At 42.0% G+C, this 18,297-nt stretch overlaps 1 protein-coding gene across 1 annotated transcript in view; it reads left to right on the forward strand.

Moving 5' to 3' along the window:
* The window catches only part of LOC121870937, a 48,984-nt gene extending 38,653 nt beyond the window's left edge, over positions 1–10,331 (forward strand). Inside the window, exons 9-10 of the mRNA XM_042372910.1 lie at positions 4,817–4,950; positions 6,122–10,331. Of these exons, the coding sequence (XP_042228844.1) occupies positions 4,817–4,950; positions 6,122–8,650 (2,663 nt within the window). The 3' untranslated portion in view covers positions 8,651–10,331. The remainder of the gene's footprint in view (positions 1–4,816; positions 4,951–6,121) is intronic.
* The last annotated feature ends 7,966 nt before the right edge of the window (positions 10,332–18,297 follow it).

Consider the following 18,297-nt stretch of genomic DNA (forward strand, 5'->3'; position numbering starts at 1 on the left):
GTCAAAGTCACAGATCAAGGTCAAAATGTCAGTTATGACAACGGGAATATGGCGTTCCATGGCACTCGTATAAGACTTGGCCATCATGCTGACAGTGAGGGTAGATGGGTGTTGCAAATACAGCTCTTTAGTTCCCCCTGATGTTTTCTACCATAACGCCTTCCATTAATAGAAAGGCATAGACAGTTATCTTATTTATTTTTACATGCCTGTATCTTGTAGTAGACGTTACGTATTAATTCATTTGGAATTCTACTTAGAAATTGATCAATGTATCGATAGGAATTGAGGGCAGCGGGTGGTGGTAAAAACCTCGGAGGTCGGATGGGTATGGGAGGGTTGAGGGGAGAGAGCTATAAGCGTATATGGGTGAGTGGGGATGAGTAGGCGAGGGAAAGGAGGGGGCGAAGGAAGGGGTGGGGGAGGTAGGAACGGCAAGGGGCGTAGAAGGGTGGAGACGCCACGGAGCACGGACTGTTGCCAAATACTGTAGTAGCTTTAGTCATGTGCCTCGCTCAGGGGAGGGGAGGGGGTGAAGGGAGAAGCAGGTTATATACACCAGCAGGCCGCTAGGAGGACGCAGGTTATCTTCACTGCTTCTACATCTGTTAAAAAAAAGCTTTATAATGCTTTTCATGAAGGTCCTCCTCATGGGTCTTGTACCGGGGTGTCAACTGGCCTGGAAAACTTGGAAAAGTCGGGGAATTTTACAAATAAACCTGGAATTTTATGTGAATTCAGTTTAACTTCAAAAATATTGTTATTTTGACAGCAATCTTACCATAAAGTAATGATGTATTGTATAATTGGTAAATAATTCAACTTTTAGGAACAAATTACAGTAAATAGTCCACTCTAATAACTGAATTGTCTGTGTACCTGTCATATTTCAGCATTTCATGTTAGTGATCAAATAACCAAATATTACAAGTTATACCTACTAATTCTGCAATGAGTATTGTTAAAGATGAATTGTTCTTATAATTAAGTTCCTTTATTCAAGTGGATTATTCTACATTAATTGAGAGTCAAACGTGGATTAGGAGTGTGATTTTTCGGTCTTTGCCGGATTTCCGTGTTTTTTTTTTTTTTTTGAGAACGTCCAGGTCGACCCACATGAATCGCACAAATCCAAGGAGAAAAATTTGGAGGTGGATGTGTCAAGGTCTTTGCCAATGTTCATCACTAGGCTTGGGGTGGGTCACGAAAGGGTCTTCATTTTTCTTGATTAATATCATTTATATCATCTTAAAATTTCCCAGTAGTATATACATGCTATTGAAAACCTCTAATTTTGTTATTCTGTCTTAATAAATAACAAATTAATGTACCTGGAATTTTTCAAATTTACTCCTGGAAAAGCCAGGTAATTTTTTTGTCTGGCCAGTAGACACCCTGTGTACGAACCTTGAGTAAGACTGTCTTTATGGTTATTAATTTCCACACTAACGGAGTATGATACTCAAATAAACCAGTTCTGTATTCTGCTGCTAAAGTTTCTAGTGAATCATAAAATCACAATAATGAATGACTTTCACTTGAACTAGAAATTATAATGTGTTTAATGTTTATTGCGGGGATCCATGGTGGATAGGTGTACGCCGCTGTTGTAAATTTTAGTCTGTAAATTTTAGTCGGTCATTTGTCAGTCCCATCAACACATCCGTGTGATACAAACTGTTCACCAGATCCCTGTGAACGTTGGGGAGTACACCCTTTTAATTGGGTGTAATCCTTGTAAAGTCACTCATCTGTCAGCCACAATGCCAACACGACCTTGGAGAGGCTGGACAGTACTACCTCTTAATATTTTATGGATCTGCCCCTGTCTTGTCTGGAACAAAACTTGTATCGATGTAGATACTACTTGGGTGAAACTGCACAAGAATGTATATCAACACTAGACGATGTGCACAACACCCAGATACAAGAATTCAAGTCTTGAAGCTGTAATGTCACCGTTCAGGGTCAAGTGTCAATTTTGGCAATGGGCGTCTGTATTGTCTGGCGGCAGGCCTACTAATGTTAAAGCTCAATTTCTTCTACCGGCTGCTGAATCACTCTGCTCGGCTTTATTGTAGCTACTGCCATAAAAACAAACTCAGAATGTAGTGCTGGTCATATATGGAGGCCAGACGAATGATGTTCAGTAAGGTCGTTGCTGTGGACTTGTCTGATGATATATTTATGTGACAAAACTTCCTCAACTTGAAAAATGGCTGTTGCTGCTGCCGCTAAATTCACAGCTTTCGTTTGGTTTGTATATAAGTCATATAATTGAACAAATTTAAGTAATAAAAACCATTTTAAACCTTGTTACGTTAATACATATTAAGAAAAACGTCAGTATGAAGCTATAAATAGCGTGTGTCGGATCAAAGAGGTCAAGTTTCACTGATAAAACTTAGAAATCTAGGTCATGAGTGTTACTCCAACAAATGTGATGGCGTAAGGGCAAGATCATGAGTATTTTCCGCTAAGCTTGTAACTTTAGCTGGGAATTGCCGCTTTAATTGAGGGGTAAAATTGTATGTTTACCAAAACAAAATACATAAGCATTTACGAAAAAATTATATTCCATAATTTGTGACTTTCGACTACGCATTTCTGTTAAAATGGTTAAAACAACAGAATAATTAAAATCATTAAAGTGGTCTGTGGATGTAGAATTTCTAAGACTGAATGTAATGTATTTGCAACTCAGTAGGTCACTTCATCGTCCACAGGTGGCAGCACTTACAGTGGGGAACACTCAGTCGGCTAATATTTGTTTGGTTATACTGTGCAGGTTGCCATCTGACATACACTTACAGCATATTCTACATACGTATATACACACACATGGAACCATTATAACACTGATCATATATATAATTGCAGTTAACCTTCGGGTATTTGTAGATATATAATTGGTTATAAATAACTAATATAACTAATATTTTGATATACACGAGTAGGTTCCCCTCTCCCTTGCCAGTTCAGGCCAGTGTTTATCCCTCACGTCACTGTCACGGGATCATTCTCGCCTGTTCTGCAACGATAAGATCATTCTTTCGCTTTGGTTCTAATAAGAAGGTTGTTATAAGCATCTAATGATCATCTGACAGTTTAGTGCGTTTATAATGTGAGTACATTAATAACAGTATTGTGTTGTCATGGCAGTCTCAGTGGTTGTTGAATGAGATCATAATCTCCCCCCAGAGGTGGATCTACTTCTAATCGTAATGGCGGTGGCAATAACTATGTACAGTATCTCATTTTCAGCACTTCATAGCTTTGTTGGTAGGATTAACAATAATGGTGATTCCCTTTATAACTGGAAGTGAACGTTATAACCCTTTGTAACGTTTTTTTTTCTTGTCATAAATCAGCACAAGAGAAGGATGGTGTAATGGTAAGATTATGAAAGTCATACGTTCAATGTTAGAAAACGGAATGTTACAGTTCACTGCTATAAGGGGTAAGGCTTATCGTTTGTCATAATTTTGATCTCACCGATTTTGTTCAAAATCTGAAGATATGTACCCTGTACTGATTAAGGATCTGTTGTCTACAAATTCCATCTAAAAATATATAATTATTTTTTTAATCCTGATTACTAACTGCCTACTGTTTTTCAAATACTGTAGGTCATCGTGGTGCACAATTTGGCTAAAATTTCCTAGTGTTAATAGAAAACTGATTTTTTTTTTAATCTGAGATTTAGAAGCCCTGCACAAACCTCTATCTGATGATTTGAAGTTGTGAAAACTACTTTGCATATCATGCAGTCCATATTTGGCAGCTTGGTTATTGTAGATACAGTAGGTCCCCAGGTTAGGTACCTTCGACTTACGAACATCCACCGATACGAAGGAGGTTCCATAAAGTTAAACTTTATTATTATTATTGTTGTTTTTGTTTTGTTTTTGGGAGGGAAGCTGTGGGGGGGATTAACCCACCCAAGTACATTAGACAACACCTTATGCTTCAATACCTCCCTGTTTGATAGCTGCCTACTCTACCGTTACCTGATGACTCATTTTTTACTTTCGTTTACTGAATTTTGTCATTCTATTTCTCCTTTTCTCTTAAATTAAGTGATTTTAGATCTATATAATGGCTTAGGCTATGATATACTGTAATGGGATTTTAAACATTGTTCTCTAAGTACAGTATGCACATAGGGTATATGTTTCGACTTCTGTACATTTTTTACTAAAGAACGTCTGTAGCAACGAAACTCATACGTAACCGAGGGACTGCCTGTACCCGTAAAGATATTTGTTGAATTTAAGACGTTAAATATGATTGCATATACTGTATAATGAGATGAAATGATAGCTATGACAAACATTGGGTGATTTTTCATACCTATGTAAACTATGGTGTCGTACATAACATCACAATCTATTTAATTTCAATGCACTATGCAATTCCAAGCATACATTACCAACAGTTTCCTTTTTGTGAGGCTTTCCAGTGACTTCAGTAAGGGTTCATTCACTTGAATCACTGTTTTATTGATGTTAAAAGTTTTGAAACAACTTGAGAGTAATTATTTTGTTTATGATTTTATTATTTTAGGTTTTTTAAATTGATAACAGTATGAATATGAACTGTCTGGCATGGTATTCACTTAATGTAAATCAACCCAGAATATACATGGCAGGTTAATTTTAAATTCTGTACTGTTTACTTGACAGTCATTAGTGTAATACCCTGCATGTACAATATACTGTAGTATGGTACTGTATATATACTATTTCTGTATATGATTTTGTAATACTTAAATAATTTCTAGCACTTCATGTGACTCAACATATTGTTATTACAGTGCTGTATGGGTACCCGGTGGTAGTGGCCAACCAACAACAACAACAGCCACCACCACCACTGCCACAACATTGCTATGGTAAACGGAAAAAGAAAAAATACCAGCGTAGACGCCATGCAGATGTCCCAGCTGCAGTAAGTATCTCAATTTGCTCGGTTAAAACATTCATAAAACTTTTAATTTCAGTTTAATGTGCAGTCACTCCAATATTGTTATACTTATACAAAATTTTTGAAGTGCTGTAAGCAGTTCTACGCTTTGCCCAGAAGCATACGGGGAAGAGGGTGCATATTTAATAGTACTGTACAGTATATATGGGCACATTATGCCACCAATGCATATAAATCATATAAATTAGAAAGGTAGCTAGTTCTTCAACGTGCTGACCACACCTATTACAAGCCTTCACTGACTCAAGGTCACTCCACCTCACAACCTGCCTTGCCTCCCTAAGCCATTCCTGTATCTTAAAAGCCTTCTCTACATCTTAAAATTATTTTAAAATCACAAGATATTGACATATTTCATTAGTCCCCCCTCTCCAAAGCCCCCTGAATCTCTCAATAACTTCCTTCATTGGAGAATACTCCTAGGCTTTCACATATTATGCTTGCCACTCACAGACCTCATCCTAAGTTCTTCCTGCCTTTCATTAGCTGTCTTCTACTTTTTACAAACTCTACCTTTCATAAAGCTTCCCTGATTTCACAAGTCTTCCCAGCCTCTCAAACTTTGCCTGCCTTTCACAAGTACGGTACATGTATTCCCTCCCTGCCCCACATGAACACTTCATGCCTTTCAAAAACCCTCTTTACCTTGCACAAGTTTTTCATACCTTATATAAAATATCCTTGATTCTCAAAACCCCTTCTTCCCTTTCTTAAGTGCCCCCTTCCTTGAAGTTGATAATTATATCCTTCATGAATTAGTAGAGAACTACAGCTTTCCAAAGGATTGTTTTTATATTATATTTGTTTCATTATACCACCCATTGACTGGTAGGAGTTTATCTCAGCTTAATAAAGTCCAAATATCAAAATGTGACTACTCCTTAAAGGGTTAAGAGATATTCAATAATTATATTTTTTGTTATAATCTCTGAACTTGAAGCCCAGTATATAATGTAAGGTTTAGGGTACATTTACAAATTAAGTGCAGCAAAAAAAAAGATATGTACAACAAAATAAGTTATAGTACTTATTCCAAATCCCCAGTGTTTTAAAGATGGAAATTTCTGTATTAACTACTGTGTAATTACAGTTATATTACCATATGTTTTGCTACATAACCTTCATCTTTTTACAGGGAGGTTACCTGGATCCACAGTTGTATACTGGTGAACCATTTGTAGCAACACCTGGTGGTTATGTGGTACCAATAGAGGCAGCAGCATCTGTCTGTCAAGTTCATGGCCTTCAGTACGTAACTTCCCCTGCCTTCCACCAGCACCCATCTGACGAAGGTTTTGTATCTGTCCAACACTCTCCTTACCTCCCAGAAGTAGCCACTGAGCCACCTTCTGCAGAAGTACAGCAGCCTGAAGGGACCAGCCAGGACGAGGCATCCAAAACAGTCTTTAGTGATCTCCAGGATACAGAGCGACGACAGATACAAGAAATATTACAGGAACGTGCAAAGGTTGGTAAGTCAGATTCCACAGAGTCTTCAGATTCGGGTGTATCAGAATCTGAGGAAACTGCTGCAGCTGAGCTCTCTTGTGATGAATTGGAGACTCTTAAGCAGCAGACCTCCCAGGCATCAGCATCAAGTGTGTCAGAAGAGTATACAACAGATGTAAATTCCTCCACTACACTGCCATGTCAAGAAGGAATTTCATCAAGCAATTTGGAAAGGGTAGTGCCAGAAGTAGTATCTCAAAAAGATGGTACTGAGAAAAGTATTCCTGAGTCAGATATCACACAGACTCAAGAAGATAGTACGGGTGAATTGAACAATGCTCAACATCACATTACTGATGGCATTTCATCAGTAACTGTAGAAACCAATGATAATCACACTGAATTATCAGATATTAATACACAAGAATTAACTTGCACAGAAACTCTGCACACAAGTCACTTAGATGGCTGCATCTCAAGTCAAAGTCCAGTGAGCAGCACTGAAGTTAGAAGCATTCAGAGAAACTTTCAGGGAACAGACGAAGTAAACCTTGCTGAGAGTTATAATCATGGACCAGAAGTAGAAACAGTCAGCCTTGAATTTCAAGTGAGAGATAAATTTGAAACTCCTGATGAGGTAACCAATGAAAAAGTACTTCAAGACAAAGTTACTGAGAATGAAATAATTTATTTTGATGCCAGTTTAGCTACTGCAAATACAGAGTGTGAGAGTGTAGATGAGTCTGCTATTGACAAGACTGCTAACAACTTCAAGGAATTGCCAGAGGGGGTTCAAGAATTTGAAATAAACCATTCAGAAAATTCTTTGGTGCTTAAAGCTGATGATTTAATAGATAAAGTGGTAGAGGAAAATAGCTTGGCAGCAACCACATTGCAAGAAAAATCTGAAATTTACAACAAAGTAAAAACAGTTGAACTGTTGACAGAATTTATCAGTCCTCTTACATTAAGTAAGGAAGAAGCACTATCCAGTAGTAAAGTAATTAATCTTGATGCAAAAAATTCTCATGAGATAGTAGAACATGAAGAGAACTCCATTGTTACAGAGAGTGAGAATGGTGTTACAGTTAACCAGAGGTCAAAATGTAATTTAAAGGATGGAGATAATGATGAAAATGGTATAGATCGAGCAAGCTTTAAGGACTTGAAAGTCACAGAAGCTGTCAAGAGGTGGATTAGAGAGGTAACTCCAGAAAAAGCATTTTCACTGACTGAGGAAGTTCAAACTCGTTTGTTATCAGACCAGGTCCTTTTTGAGGAAATGGACACTGAGGATGAATATATTGAAGATGAGATCTCGGAAGATGCAAAATCCATTACTGTCATGGAGCCAAAAAACGTGAAAGGCAACCCTTTCGTTGCAGCATCCAGTGATGTCCCTAACGTGGGGATGGAAAGCTGCGGCAAAAGGGTTGCTGTAATGAATAGGTTAAGAGAAACCACTCCAGACACGTTGGATGAATATGATGGTGCTAGCACAATAAGCAACCTCAGCTATGATCACCTGTATTCAGAGGCATCATCAAGCCATCCTGCCTCAATCAACCATAGCTTTGATGATGAGGAAATGGATAAATATTCAGAAAATCCAGATATTTATAATCCCACTTCTTATACCAAATACTATCAGCTGGGTGTAGAACTGGATGAAACAACACCTGTTCCAACACCACCACCAATGAATGAACAAAGGTCACGTGAGGCCACACCTACAGCCCAAGACAAGTCAGAGACTGTTAGTGAGTGTGGATCTGAAGATGTTGAAACTATTCCACATAAATATGAGGTAACTAATCAGCAGCACACAGGTACTTCACCCATGTCTTTGGCCACGGAGATACTTAAAGCAGAAAAAGTATTTAACAACATGGCACACATTGCAGGTGCCCAGCAAGATCTGGCAATGGCTGAAGAATGCTTTGGCAACCCAGATATTTATCTGAAGCATTATGGGGCTGCATCACATGGTGAAGTGGGTGACAGTGGGGTACAATCAGAGGAGAGCAGCGATGAAACAGAGGCTCGCAGTAATGTAAGTAGCAGTGGTATTGGGTCATCTTTGGCCTCTACACCTGCAATTTCTCCAGCACACTTCCTGTCTGGAAGGCCTCCTCTTCAGCCACACCCATTGAAAAATTTATCTGCAAGAGAAGGTCCAGTGCCATGCAGGACAGTGTGCTGTGCTGTCATGTGAGCAATCTTCACTACATAATGTAGGTTTTGCTCCATCTTGTTAACCCTGTGGCGTGGAAGGCAGGCAAAGGGGGCATCTCCCCCTGCTCCCGCCCGCTCGTGCCTTACAGGGAGAGACTTCTGGGCGGGGAACTGTCCAGACACCAAGGGTACAACGCTTAAACTGCTGTGAACTGTGATCCTTTGGGTCACATGCTCACCTGTTATTTGTAGGAGCACATGGCTGAAAAAATCAGTTTGTGCAAATGTGTGTATGTTGGATGCAATATGAGTAGTGAGTCAGTGCAAGGTTGCTGTAGGATAGTGTCCTTAAGTCACGCAAGAACCGTGCTTTTGGTGCTGTGGTCATTTAGGCCAAAAAGCCGCATGGCCTCACTTGGATTGCACTGCACTTTGAGTCTGCAGGCCTGCAAGGGTAGCTGCCCACACTGCCAGAACCATGTACACTTGAAACAGGTGTAGAAAAAAATGCTGCCAGATGGTGGGTGGCCTCCCTCTCAGGTTTGTGGGTGTGAGCTCGACAAAGTCACATCACCCAGAATCGCTTCATTCTCATGCAATGTCATTGTGATAGGCATAGTGAACCCTATAGATAGCTGTTATTTATTTTTAGACATGTGATGTTTTAGTCGTTATTGTAGAGATGTTATACCCCTGTGCATTTACATGTCATTCGGGTAGTGTTGATGGTAGGTAGCGTTTTTGGCTGCTGAGATAAACGTAGGTGTAGGTAGGCCCGGTGCCTCAAGGTGTGTGGGATTGGAAAACACAGGACTGTAATTTGTAATTAAATTAGTAAATTTCATGGATGATATATCTGGTATTGCCCCATAAATTTTATTGACATCTTTTACCCCTAATATAAATTATATACAGTCTGTCAAATTATAAAATTGAAGGTTTGCTGAACATTAAAATGATAAAACAGTGTTTCCAAAGCCAAACCACCTAGCATCCTACTATTTTGTTGATACAGCTGTATGTTGAGACAGCAGCTCTCCACATCACTCTAGATGCCTCCTTTGTTGCAACTGTTGGATGTCGACAGGGACCCATTGCTGTTTAAGTTAATTTGCTTAGCACACAGCAATAGTTTGACTATGCATGTCATTTCATCTACAGTGGTTATGATTTAAAGAGTAATGCTTCAACTAATGTTCTCCCATGACGTAGTGAAGAATATGCTTGATTGTTAAACAATGAATCGTGAGAAATGGGTGTTCTTGTACGACACTGTGAGTTTGAGTTGTTGTTTGTTATAGCTTATATACAATGGAACTGAAGTTGACCTATTTTTGCTGATGCCTGTTTCCAGGTTTTTACCTCTTGTTGTAACGTAAATGAATTGCTGACCAAATGCACTCTCTTTTGCATATCTTCAGCCTTTGTAAGCAATGGACATTGGTCCTGATGCCTCTGTGACTTAAAAATACTGTGGCAGCTTAACTGAAGTACCTTGGCTGTGTTAAAAATGTTATTTCGTATTACAGATCATGATTTCCTTTATTTTTCACAGAAATAAACCGGAGACCAACAATGTCGTTTGTCAATTTCCACTGATGCCATATTACTTATATTCCATAGACATGACTGGCTGCATCCTCTATGGTTATATGCCAAGGCTGTTGGATTGTTGTTTTCTTTTTGTAAATATAGAATCAATAAAATTTGTTGTATTTAAATAATATTCAATTATCCTTAAAAACAAAATCCAAATTATATCCAACTGGTAATGAATACAACTCTTGCAAAATAAATTTAGTTCATACCTGATTAAAGATCTGATAGAAAAAAAATATTAATTTTGGTATCTGATGATAAAGGAGCTTACTTGTTGACCAAAAGATCAAGCAATACAGTACAGTACAGTGTCCATAAAGTCCCGTTCTGATTTCAAACATTTATGTTCAAACGGCATAAAATGGTGAAATGCAGTTGTTTGCATTTGAAAGAGTAACTACAGTTGGGTCTTCATTTACGCGGTCAATTGAACCCTCATTGTACCGCGTAAAATGAGACACACGTAAATGAAATAACAGAACATATGAGATTATATTGAAATAGAGACTGGGCCGACCCCCAAACTCCACTTTTTCCGACAATACCGACATAATACCTACTTTGTAGTAAAAATAAAATCTTAATTTTATGATGGTATGCACACACACCTAATATAGAAGAGAAATATCAATAAGAGAATAATATACTGTACCAGGTAAAAGAAAAATCAAGGTTTAACACTTACGTCAGGTTAGGTTAGGTTAGAAAAAATCAAGGTTAGGTTAGGTTTAACACTTACATTAGTGGAAAAGATGGGTCGGTGTACGGGAATGGGGGCTGGTTCCGAGGCAAAGGGCAGATTACTGGCACTCAGGTCAATCACCATCACTATCCACCATAGTTGTCAGGGCCTCCCTGACAAATCCCTCAAAGTCCATAGCATCACTGTCACTTTCACTGGCTTGGGCTGGCTGTGGTGGGTTGTGGGCGAAGAAGTCCATGATGTTACGCTGATGGCTAGTGTTGATGTTGTCGTGATACACCTTGATGTACGGCTCCATAGTGTGCAACAGCTGGTTATGGAAGACTTCAAAGTGGTTATCGTCAGGGTTGTTGGAAAGGATGAGCTTCAGTTTCTCTGCACACTTGATGGCATCCTTAACATTACCATGCGTTAACTTGACCTCGGAGTGACGCACTCACACAGGATGGAGGAGAAACATCTCATGTAAACCTACAATTGGTGACCCCTGGAGCCGTGAACACCACACTCCTTTCTGCTGCCTTACTCCTGGAGCTGAGAAGATCATCCTGCCTGCTGCCAGCCTAGGCCAACTGCCTTACCTGCACCACGTGCTACCCCACTACTCCACGACGACACCATCTCACGACCGTGTGAAACACTTCCGCAAGAATGGACGGAAGGATCTCTCTACCGACTTTCAACCACAACGTCGAGGACTGGTTAGGTCATGTGGAAGCAATCCTCATCGGCTCACAAGCTACTGACGAGCAAAAGTATGGCGCCCTGCTCTGTTCCTTGCCCATGAAAGTCGCCACGCAAGTATCACGGACTATTTCCATCTCTCCAGAGAACAACAAATTCGCCACCCTGTGGGACGCCTTAAAAACACATTACCGACGGACCCTCCCCAGCCTCCTGCAGAACCTATCTTCTATCTCCCTTGGAAACTCAACTCTGGGAATTCTATGGGAGGAGGTGTGTAGGCTGAACTCACGGCACACAGACAGACTTCCCGACCCTATCCTGCGCCAGCTTCACGCACAAAAGCTCCCCACACAAGTATGTATCATCCTGTCCGCATTAGATTACTCGACGACACCTGAACTCTCCGCAACCACAGCAGACAGAATATTCAATGAGTGCGCGGCTGCGTGTCTGGCTGCCGCGGACAACCCAACGACCACACCAGTACTTATCTCCGAACTTGTAAACCGGGTCAACACCCTTCAGCCGAACAATACCTCACAAGACATCAGGAACCTGTTGCAAACTTTGAACCGCAGGATGGACACCATCGAACAGTTCTGCTCCTCCACGCCTGCTGCTGGACCTGTTCCTAATCACGCACCACGTCCTACCGACCCCAACACACCCGTCCTGCCTCAGACGCCGCCCCAAGCCCCCAGCACAGTGTACCTACCCCCTTTTGGTACCATCAACGTTTTGGTGCTAATGCTAGATGTTGTGAGGCCCCCTGCAACCACATGGCGAAGCGACATCGACGGAGACGGGTAGGCGCCATAACCTCCACCACTATCAAGCAGCACATCACATGCCTTAGTTCTGACCTTGACCACTTCACTCCTGCTGCCTGTCACGACCAACTACAAACACTACGTCAGGCAGTTTCTGCATTCAAGGCTACTGCCCCACGACAGCCTTCCCACCGCCCTGAACACATTCATCCCGCACCTCCTTCGCCAGTCTGCCCACAATTACCCCTTGCAGCACCACCTCGCCCACAACATTTCTGGGCACCCTCTTTTCTTCCTCAGGTACCCACTGTGCATGTCTTGCACCCTCCTGCTGTCATGGACCCTCCTCCCGACGTGGCCCCTGCTCCTGACGCGGACCCAGACACCCCACCCGGCTCCACTGAGGACTGCGTACTCGCTGCGAGAGAAGCACCACATTCCTCGCCTGTAAAACCTTCTCTTATCCACAAACCTACTCCTCCCTCTACTTCTCCCACAGATCTCGTGTCTCTAGACAGAGTCGTCTCCCGTAGCAGCTGGCTCATCCACACCCCCGCCCATTATGTCTCACATGTGGGATACAACCCTGCCGACAACGAGTCTCCTACACCGCCCGGAGGGGAGGGGGAGTATTGTAGTGGATTCCTCCCCTACAAACGCCGTGTGTCGCTGACTAGCCAACCCCCCCCCCGCGAATCTCTCAGCGTATCCCTCGTGGTCAAGGTCAGGTAACCAGCGCCCTCGAACAAAGCGGAGGTCTACAATCAAGCCACGCCTACCCCCGCTATATAAGACCACACCTGGCCGTGACCTGCCCCTTCTTCTAGCTACAGCTGCAGCAAGCAACACCTCTGAGCACCCTCACCAACCAGCTCTCCCTACTCATGCTTGTAACCACGCTGCCTCCTCCCAGCACCAGCCACCAAGCTACATTGTACATCCAATATAATATGTATACAGAGAGCACATTGTGATTTTCCTTTCTCCATCCCATCCTGAGTGTGAACCAACATCTCGTACCCCACAGTGTAACACATGCGGGTAGGATTGGGGGAAGGGGTCGTCCTTGTACAGGGTATAGCATACTAGATACTTTAATATAACATGAAATCCATTAAGCTATATTATTGTATGTCTTGTGCTTTGTAGATGCAATGTATATATCCCACTTGGCATAGGTGTTCCTTGGGGCAAGAGGAAAAAATTTACTCAAACACTTTGTCTCTATGCTTAGAACCCACTAATTGGCATAAATTATGATAATTAGCACCCAAAAGGTGGCAATTTCTAACTTAAACCGTTTTGCCTAGAAACATGTGTGATTAGTTGGACCTGGCTAATTTTAAGGTCAGGAATCCATTTTTGGGGTTATACAATTGACTGCCATTTTGACCCTCAAATCCAAGATGAGCACTGGCCGCCATCTTGAATGTAGGCATACTTTACAACTTTTGAACCGTTAAAGCTACAAACTTGTGTGATATATCAATTTCTACTAATTTGAGGTTGAGAAAATCATTTCTGGCACTGCATGTATGATAAGAGGTCATTTAAAGGTGAATTCCAGGATAGTTGCCATTAACTATATTAGAAAAACTTAATGCCTAAAACATATGCTGATGGTATATAAACTCATGTAATGTGCATTTTCTGAGGTCAGAGTCGAGACAAAAAACACCACATTATCAAGAATTATTGGTAACTTTCATTTGAGAGTGCACACAATGCAGATTTCAGAACAGACATAAGTACTTGCTGTTCTGACCTCAAGTTCACTGTGTGAACAGCCACCCTTACATCCAGTGGTGTACAGGGCTGCTCAGTCATGCAGCATGTACTATCGTGCACCAAAGTCGTGTCCACTACCCAGCCACAGTGAGGGTTCGAATTGCCTTGAGTCTGAAGTTTTGAAACAGCTGGGGGAAATGCTATGGTCGGCCAACATATGTCGCCCACTGTTGGGTGTGGGGGAATAGAGGAGGTGGGGGTTAGTCTAGTAACAGGCTGTGTGTAGGTGGAGCATAACATCGTGAATTCCGCAATCACTGATAACAATAAGAATGTCATGAAGATAGTTAATATTATTAAGCATGGTGAGAGATGTGTAACGGTAAATAAAAGCACTACAACGACCATATCTCTGCCGTTCATGGCTACGACGGTGCGACTGATGGGCACACCAGTAATTAATCTCCGTGACTACCAGTAATGGTAGTCACGGAGAATACACAAGTTGTTACCAAGGTTGGCGCCACCCACACCAGGGGAAGGAGGTGATGTCGAACACTGAAACATGCCGAGGTCTCATTCCTACCATCGTCGTCACCAACAGGTAAGTCACATTAATTTGTCAGCATAGCCCATGTCGTCCTTATACTATTGCAGGGTGTCCCATGAGTGACAGCAGATATTTGTAGAGGTGAAAGAATATGTGATATTGAGTTGAAAATCTTCTATACACATAAGCATTTTTCGGTTTACTTTAGGCGTGAGGTGGGTTGTAAAAATTACGCAGGGCAAAAATTTTGCCATGTTATATTTTATTTTACTTACCAATTGCAGCCATACTGTGTGCTGTTGTAATCCTTATTGGTGGATTACATAGGCCTATTAATAGCGTGAAAACCCGTTTGAAGATACTGTAATGTTCCATAACTTGCATTAAACAACATCATACGTTCACGAGTTCCAACTCCGCGCCTAGCCTCCCCCCCCCTGCCTCTACCCACCCAACTATTAAACCTCATAATTTGAGCATCGTGGGTTACCACACCTAAACACTAATCGACTACTTATTCTTTCCCCACACTCCCCCTCCACCATCCCCCCACTCCACTCCTCCCTCCCCCACCTCTTCCCTTCATCCCTCCCCCAAGACTAACGTCAATCGAACATTCCATCCCATCACATTACCTTCCCCTGCATTCCCCAACCCCCCTCCCCCTATTCTACCCATGGCGATGATTTGGACTACTGTAATGAACACTCACAGAACCGACGACATGGCTCCTCCCCCTTGTAGTTTGAGATAAAACCTTTACAACAAAGGTCAATCGCACGTAACTTGAGCCGGATTAAGATATGTGGACAAAAAGAAGCGACACCCATGGCCATCCCTCTACCCCAACCTCAAATCATAACCACCACGTCTCTATCTCCATCCGTTTCCCTCTATCTATAATAAAAAGTGTAACCCTACTCAGAAAAAATAATGAATGGGCCCTCCAAACAAATTAAAGAAGAGGTGCACCTCACCCAAATAGGGATGGGCCCTCCATTTCCTTTCGCCTTCTTTTCTCCACATCCTTTCCGCCCTCCCATCGCCGCAGTCACCCCAACCTACCACCCAATGCCATGCAGTGGACAGAAGGCCACACACTTTCTCTCCTCCTAAAAGTCTGTTCCGTTTAACCCACATTCTTTCACTACTAAACCTTCTTCCCCCTTTCCTATATTTCGCTATCGGTATCTCCCGCCTCGACTCCGTCATTTGTAATGGTTGCCTTGTGTAATTTGTAAAATCCACCTCACGGCTAAACGTAAACCGAAAAATTCATATATGTATCGAAGTTTTATACTCAGAATCACATATTCTTTCACCTCTACAAATATCTGCTGTAATTAGTGGGACACCATATTATAATTATATGACAGTTGTTATACGAGCTCCTTAGTTAACTTCACCATAAAAATATGGTGTTTGATGTGCTATGCATTTGGTGGTCATATTTGCCGCACGTTACCTTACTCGGTTATGTTACACCCCCAGTTGCAACCTGGGAGTTTGGGTTGGGTAATATAGTATTTTGAGCAGAAATGAATTCAGAACGACTCAATGAACATGAAGAAAAACGTTTTTATGTAACGAACCCTAACTTAATGTAACCTATTACAGTTTTATGTAATCTGGTATATGTAATCTGTTATATGTAATCTGTAATCTGCATAATGCACAAGAACGTTGCTCAGGGGATGCGGGGATACCAATCTCCCAAGCAAAGTCATACCCAATGATGATGCGGGCAGCAATCACGTCCCTTTTCCGCGACCCTTTCTCATAGACATACGAGAGGTCAGGAAGTTTACGGAGGACATCGTACCAGGTGGGCGGGAGTCCAGGGGGGTGGCTGCTTCCCGAGCTTCTCTCTGTTTGCGGCGAATTTGGGTCCTAAGCTGTAAAAGTGTTCGAGGAACAACGTAGTCAGGTGTGGCCTTGTTGCAGCCAGTCTTGGCAAGGCTATCTGCTGCCTCATTCCCCAAGATATCGACATGACTGGGTATCCATAGGAATATCACAGGACGGCCTGCATCCTGAAGTGTGGATGTTAACCCTCGTATTCGGAGGATGAGGTCCTTATTTTCCCCTGATCCAAATGCGATCCCGTCGACAGCGGACCTGAAATCGCAGCAGACAAGCAAGGGGAAGAAACCATCTGCTTCTTCCTCAGCGAGAAGGGCAGCAAGGAGGGATATTAGTTCCGCCTGAGTGGAGGATGCCCCGTCAGAAACTCTGAGAGACAGTTTGATAGGCTCAGGGGCATCAGGACGGGAGATGTAGACACCAGCCCCGGCCCGACCTGTAGCAGGGTCAACAGAACCATCAGTGTAGAGGACGACCCTACTTGGGGACCAGTGGGCGATCCTGGAGAGGTGGTATTTGCAGAGAATAACAGGGTTCACGTGGGATTTCGGGAGCGGTTCACCGAGGGCAATCACTTCAAGATGAAAATCCAGCCAGGGAGAAGGAGACGAACCAACAGCAGGGGTTCACTTGGATTTTGGGTTGTATATCGTAACGTGCGTATTTCTCTCCCACAAGTCCAGGGTTCGAATCGCCTCTGGTTTAAATGTATGTCTGACGTAGTACGATTTCCGGTTTTCGCCTGCACCAACATTGGATAAACTAACCACCCAGATGGCTTGTGTCCCGATATCAGGTGTTCTTATAATGGTAAACAAAAATACTCATATATTTGTTCTGAGTTTGCAACGTCCTGCTAATTCTGCCAGAGAGTGACAGCATCACTGAGAGTGAGTTCTTCAAGACCAGACTTGACCAACTCTCATGCAGGTGCAGATATATCTCTGGAGCCAGTGTTCTTGCCCAGCACTTGCTAATGACGACATGCAGCCCGTCCGGTATTGAGGATCTGTTTATAAGCCCTGCCAGGCCAGATATTTGCCCCCAGCCCAGCCAGCTGTCTACCCAGCTATTGTGTTGTAAACCTCAAGCCAGCCTCAGAGAGCCAAACAATCTAAAATAAATAACAAACCCTTCCCCGCATCCACACATTCTCCCTCCCATCCACACACCCTACCTCCCATCCACACACCCTACCTCCAACCACACATCCACACACCCTTCCTCCCATCCACATGCCCTACCTCCAATCCACACACCCTTCCTCCCATCTACACACCCTAGAAAGAAAAATAAATTAATATTTGATGACTTTGATATTCTTCATGAGCAAAGAGCGAGTCATCAGTCGAACATTAACTCATGTCTCACGGCCTAAAACCCCAAATAATAATAATTATAATAACAATATTTATAATAATAATAATAGTAGTAATAATAATAATAGTAATGATAATAAAAATAGTAATGGAATTATTACGCTTATGCTAACCGTGGAAGCCAACTGCTTGTTTGGTTGTGGACTAGTTTAGTGACGTAAGAGCGGATCGTTGACGAAGCTTCAAAACTCATGACTATCTTTCGTTAATAATTATCAGTTTTATTTTAGCTAATGGTGGATAGAAGTGATTTAAGAAAATTAATGAGATTATAGATGACGAACCAATCGTGTATGGTGTTCTTTCCGCCGTCCAGTCGATTATTTTCATATGAATCAGTAAAGCGAACCAATGAATTAAGGAATCGAAGCACCTCGGGTTTGCCACTCGCCAGTGATCATTAGAGGT

This window comes from Homarus americanus, unplaced genomic scaffold (assembly GCF_018991925.1).
Source record: "Homarus americanus isolate GMGI-L3 unplaced genomic scaffold, GMGI_Hamer_2.0 scaffold52512, whole genome shotgun sequence".
Lineage (NCBI taxonomy): Eukaryota > Metazoa > Arthropoda > Malacostraca > Decapoda > Nephropidae > Homarus > Homarus americanus.